This window comes from Cornus florida, unplaced genomic scaffold (assembly GCF_030987335.1).
Source record: "Cornus florida cultivar Cherokee Brave unplaced genomic scaffold, ASM3098733v1 CherokeeBrave_3.0.0_Hap2_Chr06, whole genome shotgun sequence".
NCBI lineage: Eukaryota > Viridiplantae > Streptophyta > Magnoliopsida > Cornales > Cornaceae > Cornus > Cornus florida.
This window is the reverse complement of record NW_026775576.1, coordinates 32,948,259-32,966,570: the sequence shown is the minus strand read 5'-3', so window position 1 is coordinate 32,966,570 and position 18,312 is coordinate 32,948,259. Positions and strand designations below refer to the sequence as shown.

Genomic DNA, 18,312 nt, shown 5'->3' with positions numbered 1-18,312 from the left:
TTCTTGGGATGTTATTTTGCCAAATGCAAAAGCATGATCCCAAGCATATGTGAAGTTGACCGAAGCATGTCCATAAATAGGATTTTTATTGTTGATGACACAGGTGTCCTCAGATTTGGCCAAGATATGAGGGTCAACTTGCTTTACGGTATGAAATCCAGCACAAAATATTTTCACATCGGTTTGAGTACACTGACATTCGTTGGCAATTATCACTCTCCACACTGCCTTGTTACTTACCTGTAATCCAGTAGAATCTTGTTTGAGTGTGAGATTTCCGGATTGCATTGGAGAATTCCTGTAATAGAAATAAATCTATCAAAAAACATATATACAAGAGAAATTATAAAATTGACTACACTCTATAGTCGGATCCACTACAAAAATTGTTGATGGACCCATAATTAGGCACGGAACCACAATAGGACCGACCAGCTCCCATTAGATTTTTTATTTTTGCATTATAAATTTTAAATTTTTGAGAATTTATGAAGATGTCTTTATTAAAATTACAATTCGTCCCACTTGATTCTTTTCTTCTTCTTCTTCTTCTTTTTGTTTTTTAACTTCAAATTTTTGAGAATTCATGAATATGCCCTACTAAAATTACAATTCACCCCATTGAATTTTTTTATTTTTGAATTTTACACTCAATTTTTTGAGAATTTATGAAAAAGTCCCACTGAAATTACAAAAATGAACACACAATTATAAATTAAAAGTCTGCCCCTCACAAAATTTTCTTTATCCCACAATTATGTGAGACATTCGACACAGCCAAGTGTAACATTGTTTGAGTACAAAACAACTACACATGATGACCTGTTTGATTGAAAAACAGACTTTAATTAACTTGATGCCATGTCTATAAAGAGCATTATTGATGCAATCACAAACAGGAGAATGGGGCAAAAAATTATTGCTGAACTTATTACTTTTATATACCTAGAAAAGTAAAAATATATATATCTATCTATATATATATATATATATATGTATACCTTTGCTCATGAGGCTGAGAAAGAAAACTACACAAAGTAACTTGATTATGCCTGCCATTGAGGACCATTACCACTTCAATACTTTACACTATACTTTCATTTTTTTTTTTTGGTGGAGAGAATCGTGAGAACTTGTTCTATTTATAACGACCAGAACTTACAATTTTTGGTTGTGGAAAAACCCTAATGAAAGGAATTTAGGTAAGAGAAGGTGGAAAACAGATTTAAAGTCTGTGGATGAAAAGAAAAAAGATTTAAGGATATTTTTCATAATATATATATATATATATTTTTTTAAAGTGTAAGTTATGTACTAGTTAAAAATATTTCATCTTATTTGTCTATTGAATATATATATATATATATATATATATATTTCGTTGTGTGGTTTGTGTAGTTCATCACGTTTGAAGAATTTGGAATGGTCAAATTTGTTAATTTTGGAGTCTACTTTGGCTACTGGCCAAGGCCGGCCCTGGTTATAAGCAACCCAGGTCGCCTAGAGCCTCCAATTTGGAAGGGCCTCAAATTTAGGTGGTTGCCTGAGGCCCCAACCAATATGAAAGTCCTAAAATTTTAAATTTTCTTATATAAGATATAAATTTATATCCTAAAATAACTTTTATTTTTTCTCTTTTCTTTTTTAATTAAACTCTAACCAAGGGCCCAAAGCTTTATATTTTTAAATAACTTTTTTTTCTCTCTCTCATTCACATTTTGTTACAAAAACACTAAATTTTTTTTTTTTGGGTAAGTTATACCCGAAGTAAATATTAAATATGTATTTAATCATGGTTTGGGAAAGTTATGAAACTTTTCATATTATTTTTCTAACTTTTATCTTTTATTTATTTATTATTTTCTTATTCCTCACATACTTTTTGTCCTCTCTCAACAAGTCACAAGAAGTCAGATCCCTCTCTCTCGTTAAAAATTATAATAGTAGTTCTCTTTCTTCTCCGCTCAACCCATTACTCTCAATTTGATCCCATTTTCATTCTATTGAAGAATTTGTAAGAATATTAGATTAAGGTTTTCTAAATCGGGTTCTATTATTCTTTTTCTTTAATTATTTTTTAGTTTTATTAACTTTTTTATTATAAATTTGTGTGTATATATATATTTTATCCAAACTTAAATACAATAATCTAATTAGTAATTTTGCATTTAAAAAAGTAAAAAGGATTATTTTTAAATAAATATTATTTAATATTAATATATTATATGCCACTTTTTTGTCTTTCGCCTAAGGCCCCAAATTATTTTGAACCCTCATGGTGCTTATCGTTTCATTGCGTTTGAACCCTTATGTGTAAAGACCTCACAGTTGAAACTTCGTTTGGGGCCTCTCAAAATTTGGTAATCTCATGACCGACCCTGCTAGGCTATTGTGACTGATTCCGATTTCAGGGAACCGATTGGGCGTGCAAAATTCCAAATTGGGTTTGGCTACTATCAAAACACAACCGATTTTACTTTAAGAGAACCGATTTGTGTTTTCGCGAAGAACAACTGATAAAAGTATCCGATTGTGTTCTTTTAGGTCAACATATTAATATATGGCAACTTACTAAGTTTTTTCAATTTTTCATCCTTCTAATTTTCTAACAATGTTTGATTTACAATGTTTGATTTACGTGAGGGTGTGAAACAATGTCAAGAAACAATACATGTGCTTGTTGACTGTCTAACTTTCTTTGAATACACTCCATATTCTAGCCACAAGCCATATATATTACTATGTATAACACTAACAATCCCACTAATGTTATATTTTGGAGCATCCGATCGTGCTATGAATTTAGAATTTAGGGTAGTTTAGTTTAAAATTTATCTTAAATTTTTTTCAATCTCAAATCCACAGGACGTGCTGCCAAACATATCATAAATTCAATTTCAAATGAAATAAAGTAAATATGGTTGAATCTTAAACCCAATATATAGAAAAAAAAATATATATATATTTTTTATAGATATTTAATTGCAAATAGTAATTGAATCAAATTTTATACCACTTATAACCCTTCTAGGTCGATTGGGCTTTTATACCATTTATAAAACCACATGGTATGATGAGTTCAATTTGTTCTTGAATTTTACCTTAAATTGTCTCATACTATTTGGAAATTACAATAACGTGCACCCATAGCAAGTCAGCGTGATAACTTACTGTAACGATTGGGTAGTACTACATACCCACCCATTTATACAAACTTTAATTCCATCCAAATCCAATGTGGGACAAATATTCCCTTGTTACATTCTCTTTCACTCGAACTCATAATGCCCTCGTTGCTGCTCGGGCCACCCTACCTACCCGAGCTGCAGATTCGGACGCCCTCCAGGCCAGCCGCTTGGTGTGACATCGGACTAAGAATTGAGTCTGGTTCTGATACTAACAATAATGGGTGGGTAATTACTCATTTATCAAAAAAAACTCAAGCAGTTATGTAGTGTTATATACCTATCTATTTATACACACTTCAACTCTCATCCAAATTCGACGTGAGACAAATATTTCTTGTTACACCTGCTTATGCCTTGCAACCACCAACACATGCTCGTTGGCACACTTCCCATTTCCCATTATATTTCTTTCTTAATCAACCACTACTAATATAGTACTACTGAATTATATTTGAACTAAATAACTAAATTTTTTAATATTAATTTAATAAACCTTTCAACTAAACAACTAATTAAAAAATAAAAAAATGAAAGTTAGTAATTAATTATTTATAGAAATAATTTAATTTAAATTATAAATTCACTTTATATATATATATATAAAGTGAATTTATAATTTAAATTTTATATATATATGTTGTCTGTTTCATGAGAAATGACAAGTTCCTGCCATAAAATATGTATTTCACAATCTTTTTCTTTATGGTCATTATATTTTTATTATTATAAAAGGCTAGTTGACACATATGATAAAAATAATAATAATTTTGATTTATTTATTTATTATTATTTTTTAATGAAATTTTGTCAAGCATACAAATTTAGTCGGTTAGTCCACTGAACAATAAGCTATATTACATGAACTCGAGTAGATATATTGGATGCGAATATGTGTCCATGCACAGAAGAACATATGGACACTATTTATTTTATTTTATTTTTTAAAATAAAATAATAATATATATATTTTTATTTAATATAAACATTAAATGATTGTATATATATTTTTAAATATATGTTCACCTAAAAATATCCGGACACATTATACTTCCAACACGAATTACTTTAAAAAAAATTCATATTATATATTGTAATCTGACACGCAAATGCTTTAACTGCCGAAAAAGTATATATATAAATATATATATATATATAAGGATTGGGAAATAAAAGATGCTAGCAGGGCATTACATGACATGTTACAAAATATTAGGCCTTTATATTGAAACACTCCTAACTGAGCCACGCGACTCACGAGTCTAGGTGTGCCTAAATTGTACGTATGACTTTATTATAGGAGCACTCCATCATATGTGTATGCCTTTTATTTCTTACATGGAAACCCACATGCACGGTCCCAGATGGGTTCGTTCACAACTTCTTTCTTCCACCTCTACCCATACATTCATTACATGACATTTGCTAAGTGAAGTGAAGGCGCGGATAGATATATATATATACACACACAAAAATGAATTATTTGAGCCTATAAATAGCACCGTTTATAGTTGTGATGTCCATCCCTTTGAAGAAAATGAAAATTGAAAAGTAGATTTCAAGAATGGCGAACTCCCAAGGTAGGAGGAGGGTGTTTGATCTTCCCGGCCACTTGGATGGTTGTCAGAGCTAGCCCGCCAAATTCAGCTGCTGGAGGACGTGGTGGCCAAACTACTAGAACAATTTTCATTCCTACAACGTTAATGTGTTCTTAATGTAGCCTAGTCCAACCGGAATAGATACCCATTGTATAATATCACTCCACTATTTGCTTTTGGGTCTTAAATCGATTCCACTATATAATTTTACCGCATTCACGCTCCCCCTATCGCATTCACACCCACTCGTATGACTTGGTTCACATAATTACTACCATTATAGCGCCTTGCTTAGGAAACTAAGGTTTCGTATGGTTACATAGAATTAACTAAAAAAGAAAGGAAATAAAAAATTTTGAAACTTTTTAAGAGTTTGGTTAGATGGAAAAGAAAAAGTTCTGGAAAATTAAAATTCTCCTAACCTTTTATTTTCTTCAAAACGTTTCCCACATAAAACACGGGGAAAATTTATTTTCACGAGAAAGCAAACAACAACTTTATCACTGATAGGGTTTTAATTAACTTGACTTTCATTCTTAATTGTTTTTCATTATATATGAATGAAATAAATAGTAGTTTACAAGGTCTAAATTAATTAAAAACTCCATCGTATTTTGTGTACATACTACAAATTATTTTTTTATTATTTTACCATTTTTATAAAATAAGGATAATTTAGGTATCTAAACTATAACATGATATTTTTCGACAATTTTCTTGGATAAAATTTCATCTTAACCAAATGCAAACTAAAAAATCAATTTTCTTTTCATTCACTTCTCTTCTTTTCATTTTCTATTTCCTTTCTTTTCTTACTATTTCTATCTAACGAAACATAGCCTAAAGGAAGAAAAAATTTGGAATTCAACTAGAATATTCAATTAGATAGGAGCACCCCTTTAATCTTGACTCTTCCACTAATCTTGCATGCATTAAAAAACACACACCTAACTATTATATATATATATATATATATATATATATATATATCTTCCTGAGGATCTCATTCTAAAATTTCATGCCAAAGTCAAACATTTGCCTAGATTTGATTAATACATTTACCTAAGATTTTTGTCCAAGTTTATGCTAGAGGGATGGGCATAGGGGTCAAAAGATATGATAATATTGCACATGCATTTCTGTTCACGCTCTAAGTGTGTGCTAATTAAATTTGCTCATCATATGAACAATGAAGCACCCTCATGGTAGAATTAAGAATATGGATTCAAGAAATTGGTAATAATATTAAGTTTGATAATCGGGTTTCCAAAAAGCAGATTCACAGCATTCCAATGACGACGACTCTGTTAGGGCAGGCAAAATAAATAGGATACTTAAACAGGTAATCTTATGTACAAGCAGCTCAGAGGCATATCTATCTCAGTCGAGCAGAGCTCCGAGTTATCCTCCTTGTATCAGAATCAAGCAAAGAAGCCTGAGAGGAACCAGATCCAGCGTTATCGGCTCCATCAACACTCTTGCCTGTTCTCAACCTCTTTCGCGTGAAGGGTTGTGGAGGTCGCCCGTTCTGAGAGGGTACATTTGGTTCATCCTCTTCCTCTACAGCTTCTGTTTTGGACACTGGGATCAGCCACTGAGTGCCACAACCTGGACAAACTCTTTCAACCTGAATCTCGTAGAGTTAGCAAATTAGTTGGAATCACCTTTCAAATATATATATATATATATATTAGTTGGGATCACTAAGATCACTTGTTCATTGCAAATGTGATAACTGGAACGTTTAAATTGATACCTTTCTTTGAGAATATTTCTTTCCTAGACAGTATTTATGAATTCGAACGGTACATGCTTCATTATGGCATAACTCTGCCTGCCAGAACAATCATAATAAAACATATCATATTCAATGGCACCACCAAACAACCTTCTCAACAGAAAACAACCAAAAGGTGAGGGAAAAATGTAAAAATAAATAAAAAAGATAGCAAAGCTATCAGTTGAGCAAGAAGATATTTAACAGCCATATGGTAGATGCAGAATATCAGATTCTATAATTGATATTATCTTAGGTTGAAAGGTCGTTGTCATATTATACTACTACCAAACTATTAGGTGGATGCAAATGTTTAACAGTCGCTTCTAGGAGCTCTGTTTCCCCCAAATGCCTTGGTACAATTTTTTTTTACCAAAGTAACCAATTAGCCACTCGGGCAAGCAATCACTTAAGGCAGTTCAGGCTTTGAAAGATTCTTTGCCTCAAATTTTTTTTTTTTTTTTAAGCAATTGTATGTTATAAATACAAAGTTATACCCTCTCTAATAGCTTAAACTTTTTTAAGGGTAAATTATGGTAAACATAGTATTGAAGGAGGCAGGGTCTTGAGTTCAAATCTCACTGCAACCATAAAAATTAATAATTGATACACGTTGTGAACCAAAACTGGGCCACACATGAAGGGATGTGTTAGAAATATAAATATTTAAGTTGCACCATTTTTTTTTCCTTAGTTAAGCTACACCAGTTGAAGTAGCTTAAACTTTTAGAACAAATGATTAGTTAACATTCTACAATATCACATGCAAGGAAATACTTGATATTATCTCAAGGTGAATGGTTGCATGATATTCTACTAAACATACAACATGACTGATGCAGCAAATGTTTATACATAGAATCCTTACATGGACCCATCTAGAATCTCTCCCTGGCCAGCAGTATCCCAATCACATTATCTCTATGACACTAAGAGATGCTACTTTACGAATCCTCATGAAGCATTAGGACTGGCCTAGTGCACAAGACTCCTGCCATTGCAGGGATTGGGGAGGGTTAGATGTATGCAACCTTACCTCCGCATGAGTTTGTTCCTGTTTCGAATTCGTGACCTCCACGTCACAATGGAGCAAGTGAGCACCTTATTGTTCGCCAACGCCCTCCCTCCCTCCCTCAGGAAGCATTAGAGGTGACGGAGAAAAAAGTTTCAGTTTAAGGGACGGTTCATCAATTGCATTGCACATCATTCATGGACACTTACAGATGCACAAGACATTTACATGTGATAGGGAACTTTCATACAGATCAAACAGCACTCATTAGTATGGAAAATCAATAGCAAAGATAAAAATACCTTTAGTCCAGCCTCATTGCAAACTTCACACGAAGGAACATCATTATTACGGAACCAACTTCGCAGATCGAGGAAAGATCTAACACCAAGTCCAATGTTACCATCTGGGGTGGAACAAAGCCACTGATCCCGCACAAGTTCCTCAAGAGTTTTCTCCTTTTGAGATAATGAGAAATTTCTAAATGCTGGGGGGACTTGAGATGGACCAGCTTGTGACTGTGACCCAGTTCCAGTCAGAGCCTGGAGATTTGACCAAAAGGATTTTCAAGCAAACTCAATTGGTGTTTATAAAATGACCAGTGCAAGAACTACACAGTAAGGATATTTCGCATTGCTTTATGAAATGTCTATACATTACATGACATTGATTTATAGAAGGTCACCATATACATTTACCAAAGACACACTTTTAGCACATAAAAACGCATAAATTAAGTACACAATTGATTTCTAGATTTAAAAGTGTGTGTTCGGGTCAAAAATAATTTCCACGGAACTTAACAGAAAAACTTTGTCTAAATGCTCCATTTATCTCTATGAAAATCGTAAAAATTATATTACAACAAATTTGTTAATAGTTTATTATGTCCCTTCACTTAGTTTAGAGGGAAGTCACTTTACATCTAGAATTTATATTTGTTCTCGGGATACATTTATCCATGAAAATACTTTCTTTTGAAGTACATGTAGATACAACAGTCACTTTCGACAATCACATAAACAAAAAACTTATAGCTTCATCAGAAATTGTGGTTTCTGGTGTAGTAAGTTCACAAAGAAAGTGAAATATGTAGCAGCAAGTAAGCAGCTGACTATAACCTTGTAAGACATGATATACTAGAAAAAAGAAATATATATATATATATATGCATTAAGAATATATACCCCAAATATTGCTACGATAAGAGCTTTAATTTTTATGAAGATTGTTAACATAAATAATCTTCTTCCTTTACAGAAAGAAATAGGTCAACTGGCCGTTCTAATTCTTCCACAAAGCAGATATAAGTAACTCATATATCCTTTAAAAAAGTTGCGAGGTATCATTACAATACTTCAATCCCAGGAGATCAAAATAGAGCACATTTGGTGTATGGCTGGGCAGATTTTGGATATTATTATTACTATTATTTTTATAAGTAAGTCAGATTTTGGATATTGTACTGGAAAATCCCTCATTAATGCAGTTTTGCAGCACATGTACACAGATTTTTGTTTATAATATGTTGCACTTTTACAAGATGCTGGTTAAGCTTCCTTTTAACGCTTGATTGGTATTTTCCGGCTTCATCAGGTTATGTTTGTGGAGATTTTCCAATGGTATAACTCAACAATCTTGCAACCTCAGTGATCGATTGCCTCATCCAATGTGGGTTCAAGCCATCACAGCAGCCTCTTTGTTCAAACTAATGCCAAAAGTTTAGTGTTATCTCGTGTGTTCCCCTCCCAGCACCTCGTGTAGGTAGGACATACACAAGGTAATGCCTTTAGTCAAAACGGAGGATTCTATATAAGATAGATAATATGAGATGGATTAGCCATGAGTCCCTTTTGCGAATAAGAGCTTCTGCACTCTTCAGATCCTATCATATAGATCAAATAATTCTTTTGAAGCAAGTTTGATTGGCAGATTGGTCAGACCATCACAGTTCTCCACAACTTCGCTTCCAATTATTTCTAACATAATACATTTCTAGAAGTTCACCAAAGGTGTGCCTTAACAAAGGTAATATAATGGAGCACACTTCAGATTTTTTAGTATAAAAATATTTAAAAATTTTAACATGTTATACAGTAATGTTGTACCCAAACCAAACATAAGCTAGACTGAAACTTCTCATTTATCACTCTGCACAAACATCTTGGAAGTGTAAGTCTGGCCAACTCCATGGAGACGGTGTCTGGCCAAGTCCATGAACCACGTCAGGCCAACCTTGATATGATCGTGATTTCCAAATCCAAACCTAACCCTAAATCTGACTGTAGAGTCCATTCTGACCTAAGAGATAAGTTATGTAAATTTAATCTGACTGACTTGCACCTTAATAGCATCCCATCCAGTATTATTGGCAAAAGAAGAAGCTATTTGCAATTAATAAAAATCTTAAGTAAATAATAATTCACACAGAAATCTGAATACTTGATGTAGGTCATGCGAGACATCAGTACTACAACACCGAACAGGATGAGCAGGCAATGTTTTTTTCGGATGGGAGATTACTTATAGTAAGCATATTCATTCAAACCTGATTCTCCAATCGTATATTGAGAGCATCTAAATTTGATATGCTACCCCGAGCAGTCGCATCTTGCACAATGGCTTCTATCTGATAATTCAAATATGACATAAACACTAACAATCAGAGAAATTAAATTGAGATAATGCAATTCAGAAATGATTAAAAGGAAACAGCAATCTGCAAGTGAAATAATATCTTCTGCATATGCAGAAGTTATATAGCACCAAAATGGGAGAAGAGATACATTTGAATGCTTTCTAATACAGTCTTACTTATCAAAAATAAATAAATTGCATTTGAAGTAGAGTTGAATTGTAGGTACACTCAAATTATATATCATCATAAATAATTTCTAGAATTGCTAATTTTCTGACAATAATACACCAGCATGAAAGTACACTGCAAATTGAGAGAATTCAGTAGTACCAATCAGGGACGGAGCCATGAATTTCCTTCACGGGGGGGTGCAATGAGCATGAACAATTTTAAATTTTTTTTTTTTCCGCTTAAAAGTGCAGCAAAACAGCAAACCAAAAAATAGAATTTCAGTAATCAAGATTCAAATATCAAGTAAAAACTGCATCAGTAACAGCTTTAATGATTACAGAAGTTCCAAAATGATACAAAGGTGCATAAAAACTTACAATGCCCTTATAGAAAGCAATCTGAGGCACTGTGTATTTTGTTCCAAGCTTCGACTCTTCATCTGCAATATTATTGACTACACCATAATAAACATTGCCATCATATTGGTTTCTACAGGCCCGCAACTCAAACTGAACATACATGAGCTCCTTGTTTATCTTTAGAAGAAAATCGTTGAAAAGCTGTTGATGAGTACCTGTAACAAGTGTAATAAGCAAAATGAAATGTTTGACGAATAGCCATCTATTAGTACTCTAAAAGTCCACACCATTGTGTAACATACGATCAAGTAATACCTTGTATCTCCAAAACAAAAACCACAAACATTAACCCAACATCTACCCTCATGAAGCAATTCTCATTAAACATATACATGTATACTATGTTACATGGACCCTTCAAAAGTAGTGAAGCACCCGTGTCGGACACATATTGCTTGGACATCGGCATGGAATATGTGTCTGACACTTATGGTAGGACATGTACTTAAAAAGCATATCTAATCATTCAATTGTATTATATTATCACTTTAAAATGAGTTAAATGCCTATATTGGACAATATATTACATAAAAACATTACTTTACTCTAAAAAATAAAATAAAATGAATACTTAGCAGTGTCCATGTGCCCTCCTGTATGAAGATTTGATTATTTGACATGTCCGATGCATGGATACATACCCATATCCGACACGTACCCGAGTCCACGTAACATAGCATGTGTGTGTGTGTGTGTGTGTGTGTGTGTATAACCATGTTCATCCAAGTCTAAAGACAACTGATGTGTTTTGTACGACAAAAGCAATACTGTACTAACTAAATCAAACAAGAAAACTTGTTGAAGCAGGCTTTATATCAACATAAATCTGAAATGTTTTGTATGCAAAATTGAGTTTTGTTTGTGATATGAATGCATTTTTTGCTTGAACAAAATCCATACTCTCTCAACTGTACTTTTACTGCAAGATGAGTAACCAGGTTTACATGCATGATTATTACGGATTTTATTTATATTTTTGTAACTTCTAGGAACTTTATTTTATTATTCCAAATGGTTTTTATTTTAGGATACTAATAGTCAGATTTGAGTCCTTATAAATTTCGAATTGTTGCTGCTTACATTCCAAAATTTATAGGGGCCAGCAGATATCCAAATTTTATAGAAACCAGTAAATACGCTGTTCAGAGAAAGAACAAAATGAAAAGTAGTAAGTTTCTGCATATAAATTTTGAGAGATTTGTCCTTCTATGCCTGGCGGATTGAAAGACCCTTAATGGATTTTAAGATTTCAGGTTCTTTCTTTGTTTTCTTTCTCTTCCACTATATTAGTGTGTATCAGAGTCCGGGCAGACTTGGTCTAATGGTAAATGATAGAATTGCAACAACTTCCTTAACAAAGGGGAGTGACATCTTACGAGGGCTGAGTTTATGGACTTCTTTTCAGAAGACATCGCAAGAGATAGGCGTTCTAGGTTAATAATGGAGTCAAATAGGAGTTATAGGACCATAGAGAACACATCTGCAATGGGGCTAGTTGCCGTCCTTGGGGAGGACACATTCCTGCACGAACACATAGGCCTCAAGTCCATCTAAATAATTCTAGCACCTAAATATTTAATGACACAGGAACACTAATTGGGATAAATAACTGGTTCATTTCAAGACAAAATGCAAGCACTTGATAATCCTATCAATGAAAGGTTATTTAATATGCTCTGATATAGAAGATTTTAGGTAATAAATTTACTATATCATAAAATCATAGACGATTTTAGGTAGCTATTATCATTATGAATTTTTCAGACAATAGTTCCAACAGATCCAAGTCATCAAATTATTTTGGTCAAACAATGGATAGATGTGAAAGAAGCGAAGTATATTTCAAAAAAGCAAACATATGGATTCAGAAAATCAATTTTTACTTGAAAGCAGTTAAAGAGGACAATTATCTCTAATGAAGCCCGTCAAGAGAAGAATCAAGTTGTATGTGAGCAACCTCAAGAAGATTTAGTGCTTTAGAAATTAAATGGAAATAGATTTCAAAGGTAGGACTTGGTCCTATTGAAAACTTATAGAAAAAAATGTAAGAATTAGCGATAATTTCACAGAAATAAAATAGACATTGTCTGGTTTCGTTTCTGGAAAATGAAATATGAAGCTAGACAAGTTTTTTTCAGTTCTCAGCAACTCAAAGCTTCATATGTAAAATTTCAGTTAAATTTTTTCCCCAAATTTCAAATTTTCAGTTAATTCATTATCAAACAACAATTAATACAAATATAAGAATCGATTTTATGCTAAATTTCGACCGCATTGGAAAAGAAACAAAAACGAAACGAATTGAAACAAAGCAAAACAAGACCTGGACTTTTCCCAGTAACGTTGGAGAAGATAGAGTGGAACTCATCCTCCTTGAGCGGACCGCGAGATAGTAGAACTTGAATCAGCGTGTGGTGTCTCCAGCATAATGTAGTCGACATTTTCGAAAACCCTAAACAAGTTCCACGAACCGAGACAAGTTGGAATTCGACTCCAATATCAGTTCAGAAACCCTAATTTCAGCGAGAAAAATGAAATCTTCGAGAAAAAATTAGGGCACATGAAGTATGAGAATATATTATGGTTGAGAAACCCTAGCAGAATATTGGGAGTGAAAGGTAAGATTTCTGATGAGAAACTATAGATCTCCTGGGAAAATTCAAGGGGTTATGCGTCTCGAGAGGTGGCGGGAAAGCCAGGGCCTTTATAGCCGGAAAGGAGAGGAGATTCACGTGCTCCTCACAACATCTTATAATTTCCCATTCGGGAAAATTGCAAATTAGTTGCGCTAAGAATCTCCCAAATAATGTAAACACATGTTAATGGGATTGTAAGTTTTTTGTTTTTTTTTTTTTTTTGACACCAAATAGGAAGCAATCACATAGAAGAAAGAAAATTACAATCGGAGTGAAGGGCATCCAATAACCACTTGGGCCAGATGCTCCATTCCAAGTCACCATGAGCTGCTACAAGAGCCTTCTTGCTCAAAACATGAACTACAACATTTCCTCCCTGAGGAGGAACCCAAGCCAAAGAGGCACCTAAACAATCCTTAAGAAGAGAAATGACCTCCTGAAAAACAATAACTAAAGCCTCCACAGAGGCTTGAAGTCGCATCATAGGCAAACAATCTCCCTTAATAATCACATTGCGGTAACCCCAGAGTTTAAGAAGAGAAAGGCTTTCCCTAGGAATCAGACCTTCGGCAAGCGCCGGACTAGAAACATTAGACAAAAAACGTCGACGCCACCTTGAGAGGAAAACCAAGATGGTTTCTGAGAATAAAACCGCCCCCACCAGTCTTTCTGGAAGAATCAAAAGAGGCGTCAAAAGTAAGCTTGAAACAGCCCTCACCTGGAGCGCTCCACCTCGAAGAGTGAGGGACCAGATGAGGAGAAGAGAAGGAGAGTAGCGAGCTTTGGCCAGAGAATTCCCAAAATTCTTGATAATCCCGGAAAGCCTTCTGAGCTACGTCGAAACGATCCCATCTTTTCTTCTTGAAAATAAGGTCATTTCTGCATTTCCATAAAGTCCCAACAAATGAATGCAGCCAAACTGAAACTTTCCACCTGGGATGTAGAGGAACTCCAGATTTCAGAAAGATCAACCCAGCGTTTCAGCCAAAAGGAGGGACCTTGGCCATGAAATCCAACTGAAGAGGACTTAATCGCCACACCAAGCAAGCAAAAGGGCAAGTACAGAGAAGATGATCCATGGTCTCGACTGCCGAAAGACACCTTCAGAGACTTCCGAGCAACCACGTAAAAACAATAAATGGTTCACTGGAATTCTATCATGGAGAGATTGCCAAAGAAATAAATAAAATTTTCCTGTGAGCTTTAATAGTCCACACTTTGCACCACATAGGCTTTCTGAAGGATTCAAAACTTCAACCCACCGCCGCACCACACTGAGGCTTCTTACGTAAAATGGAAAGTGCAATGTGGTAAACACTTTTAACAGAGAGAGTGCCATCATTAGAAGCACCCCTAACTTTTTGATCTACCTCTCCCGTAACACTGATAGGAATTTGGAGGATTAAATCACTGTCTTGCTTATTAAAATGCTGAGCAATCAGACTTGAATTCCACTTATAAGAAGAGTGGTTTATATATGGGCATAATTCGAACATTGATGTTTATTAAACACAATACGATGTGTTTAAACATGTTAATAAATGCATATTGTAATTGTAAAATGACATTATTTTTTTTATTATTTTTGAATTATATAATACAATAATAAGAAAAATAAAATATAATATTGAATTTTATGCTACGTTGAAGGAGAGAAAGAAATGAAATTTTCGTTGAAGGAAGGGAACAGAGGAGGGCATATCTTCTAAACCACATTTTTTCATGAGCCCAATTCTAAGCAAAAAAATCACGGAAAGATAGACTTACTAACTTATAAATATAAAATACAATTTTTAGCTTTCAATTATGTACAAAATTATAAAAACTTTGCTAACTAAATAAAATAACTTGTCATATGTACTGTCTTTCCTTTCAATTATCTCTTCCATCAAATTAAATAAAAGATGAGGAAGACGCCATCCATCCTTCCATAGGTATGCTTCGTTCATCCCTCATGCGCTCTTCTATCTCAAACGGAGCATTAGAATGCCTAAATTTTCATTTCGCTTCCATAAATCTGATTATTAACCTAGGGTTTCACTATAATACAATATGAATATAAAATTATTATTTATTATACAAATTAGGGCCAATTGCATTAAAATTCTCTTGACTTGTAGCATTTTACAATAAATCAGGTTTTTTTTATATATAAAAATAATTAAATAATTAAAAAATAGTTCAATGTAAAATGGTACTAGTCAATTTTTTTGGTATGAAATTCACCCTATAAAATAAGTCAAATATCAAATTAGGTTAAAGGGGTCAAGAATCAAATTTAAATTTGACATAATTTATTAAATAAATTATTCAAAATAATACGATTATGACGCAAATAGGATGAATGATGTTAAAAATTTTCACCCTTGAAAGTCTTATCTCTTACTTATTTAAAATTTACAAACTAATTATAGTAACATGAAAACACTAACATTGACCAATGAGATGAAATGGCACTCTCAAAATCGTAAGAAAAATATGAATGCTTTTAATTTATATACGACCCACTTTTGATACATTAATATACTATTTTGTTACGTTTGGGAATATTGAATTAGAACTTTGAATTTGAAATTGGAGGAAGATTAGTTCAAATTTTGTACTAAATTTTATCCAATTGGAAAGTATGGCCAACAAAGACGTTAGGCCCAAGGAGGTGATTGTGGTAACTTTGTGGGCGGATGTGCCGTGGACGGGTGCAAGAGGCACTGACTGGCTACCACACTAGGCGAGCTAAAGGGGCACAATCCCACATCGCCTGGGTTTGAAAAGGGAAAGTGGTATATATATAGGTGTGTCACTCCAATTGGCACGTGCATGTTCGGGCTCAAAGTTGCCAATATCATACTAAGTAGTAGAGTAGGTCGATAATTTCTATTGTAGAGTTGGAATTTGGGTAGGCCTAATCTTTGCATCTCGACTCTGAATCTCATGAGTTTTAATTATTCTAAATATAAAAGATAATTTTTGTTAGTTTTATTTTATGTAATATTTGTATGGCAAAAGTGCAAAAAACCCTTGAACTATAACCAAAAGTGAAAAATACCCCCCTGAACTATCTGGGGTTAGAAATCGAACCCTCATTTATACTAACGTTGCAAAATGGATCCTATCGGTCATCGGACCACATTTTTCGGCTCCCAAAGAGTCAAAATTACCAAAATACCCCCACTTATTAATTTATATAAAAATTATAAAATATAAAAAATGCACAATACCCGTAAGATCCTTCAGGGGCTATGTTGCAACTAACCGGCAATTTTGCCTAATAATAATAAACAACAATAACATTAATAATAATAATAATAATAATAATAAAATAACAAAAATAATCACTTTTGGCTCATGCGGATTAACAATAATAATAACAACAACAATAATAATAATAATAATACTAGTAGTGGTAGTAGTAATAATAATAAAATTTTAAAATAATAGCAAAAATAAAATGCTTGATTAGTACTTGATGGATTAATTTTTTTTAAAAATGATGTGCCAGTTGAGTTGACTGTGTAATAGTAATATCTGTATTTTGTTTTGTGGGGGTAAATAATAGTAATATCTGCAACGGACTAACAATGCGCCAAAAACAAAAAGTACAGTAGAAACTGTTGCCCAAGTATAGACTCTAGAGGGGGGTGAATAGAGTCTTTGGCAAATAATAGCCAATTTTCAGTTTGGCAAATTCTACTAAACCCTTCTAACAATTATGCATTTTTCAAGATATAAACATGAGCAATTAATAGCATAAATGTAGAAGAGATAAGGGAAGAGATATTGTAAATATTCACACGGCGATTTTAACGAGGTTCGAAAATTTCTACTCCTCGGCTTAAGACCCCTCTTGAGACTTCCCAATCCACTAGTGCACCTCCTTACAGGTGGAGAGTAAACCTTTACATGAAGCAACTCCTTGTTTCACTTTGCTAAGAAACAACCTTTCTTAGTCTTCCTTTGGGTCACACTAACCCTTACAAATTGAAGCTAGCTTGCTTCTTCTTCGTTGGGTCACACAAGCCCTTTTAAATGATACCAAATTTGTTGCATACAAATATATTTCTCGAAGATTGATATGCAAATCAAAGCTCACAACTAGAGTATATATGAATAGATTGAAACTCAATACTCTATGAATGATATGGGATAAGAGAGTATGATATGAATGAAGAACAAAAGTTCTTATGATGCTAGAAGATGTCTCTCAAGTGTAGCAACATTAAAATCCCGAAGTCCCCTTACTTTATTTATAGAGTTTTTGCAACTAATTCAAAAATAGAGTTGTTGTGCACACTGCTCGAGAGGAAAATAGTCATTTGAATCAAATCTGGACTTATTTCGATAGACTGAATTAGCATTTCGGTCTGCCGGTTTGTGAGTTGCAACTTAGCATGGCTACTGCCTAAATCGATCGGCTGATTCAGATTGCCTCTCCATTTCGGTCGGCCGAAATGGAACTGCTGCTTCAGAAATTGTTCTAGATGAGACAGTTTTTCTACAAAACATTTGCACATACCTTATTTCCATTGAAAATATTTAAGTAAATGTCTTTAAGTTTACAATATAAATAAGGAAGTACTCTCGATTTGGATTCAATTAAAAATACTAGAAAATTGAAATCCCATTAAATCAAAATGTAGAAATTCAGTTTTTGTACAAATTTGGATTTCTGACAGTTTTGGTAAAAATGAAATCTTATATAAACCAGTGTAGACTTGGTTAAAAATTCTGATAAAATCAGTTTAGGCTAGTTGAAGTATAAAGAAATATTACCAAGAAAAATTATTTTGAAATAATCATTATTTCAAAATTTTATTTTTCACACTGAGCAAAAAAAACACAATTTTTCATGACGCACATTCAGGGGTCCTAATGTTCG

General features: G+C 33.4%; 1 protein-coding gene across 2 annotated transcripts; it reads right to left on the bottom strand.

Moving 5' to 3' along the window:
- Positions 1-6,007: 6,007 nt before the first annotated feature.
- On the bottom strand, positions 6,008-13,900 carry LOC132311293 (uncharacterized). 2 transcript variants are annotated; one of them, XM_059809141.1, is made up of 6 exons: positions 13,124-13,900; positions 10,759-10,955; positions 10,121-10,201; positions 7,875-8,090; positions 6,540-6,617; positions 6,008-6,410 (listed from the first exon to the last, which is right to left on the bottom strand). In XM_059809141.1, the coding sequence occupies exons 1-6, from the start codon at positions 13,239-13,241 to the stop codon at positions 6,159-6,161; spliced, it is 942 nt and encodes a 313-aa protein (XP_059665124.1). In that variant the 5' UTR covers positions 13,242-13,900; the 3' UTR covers positions 6,008-6,158. The 2 variants fall into 2 exon arrangements, with proteins under 2 accessions (XP_059665124.1, XP_059665123.1); XM_059809140.1 differs by having other exon boundaries at positions 7,875-8,114; positions 13,124-13,897.
- Between the last annotated feature and the right edge of the window lie 4,412 nt (positions 13,901-18,312).

What these genes read in the sequence shown, in the direction of transcription:
- LOC132311293 (XM_059809140.1), bottom strand. Translation starts at nt 13,241, where the DNA reads ATGTCGACTACATTATGCTGGAGACACCACACGCTGATTCAAGTTCTA. An exon ending in CGTTACTGGGAAAAGTCCAG is followed by an intron (nt 10,956 to 13,123) that starts GTCTTGTTTTGC and finishes CACTTGTTACAG; the next exon opens with GTACTCATCAACAGCTTTTC. An exon ending in AGAAATATTCTCAAAGAAAG is followed by an intron (nt 6,411 to 6,539) that starts GTATCAATTTAA and finishes TACGAGATTCAG; the next exon opens with GTTGAAAGAGTTTGTCCAGG.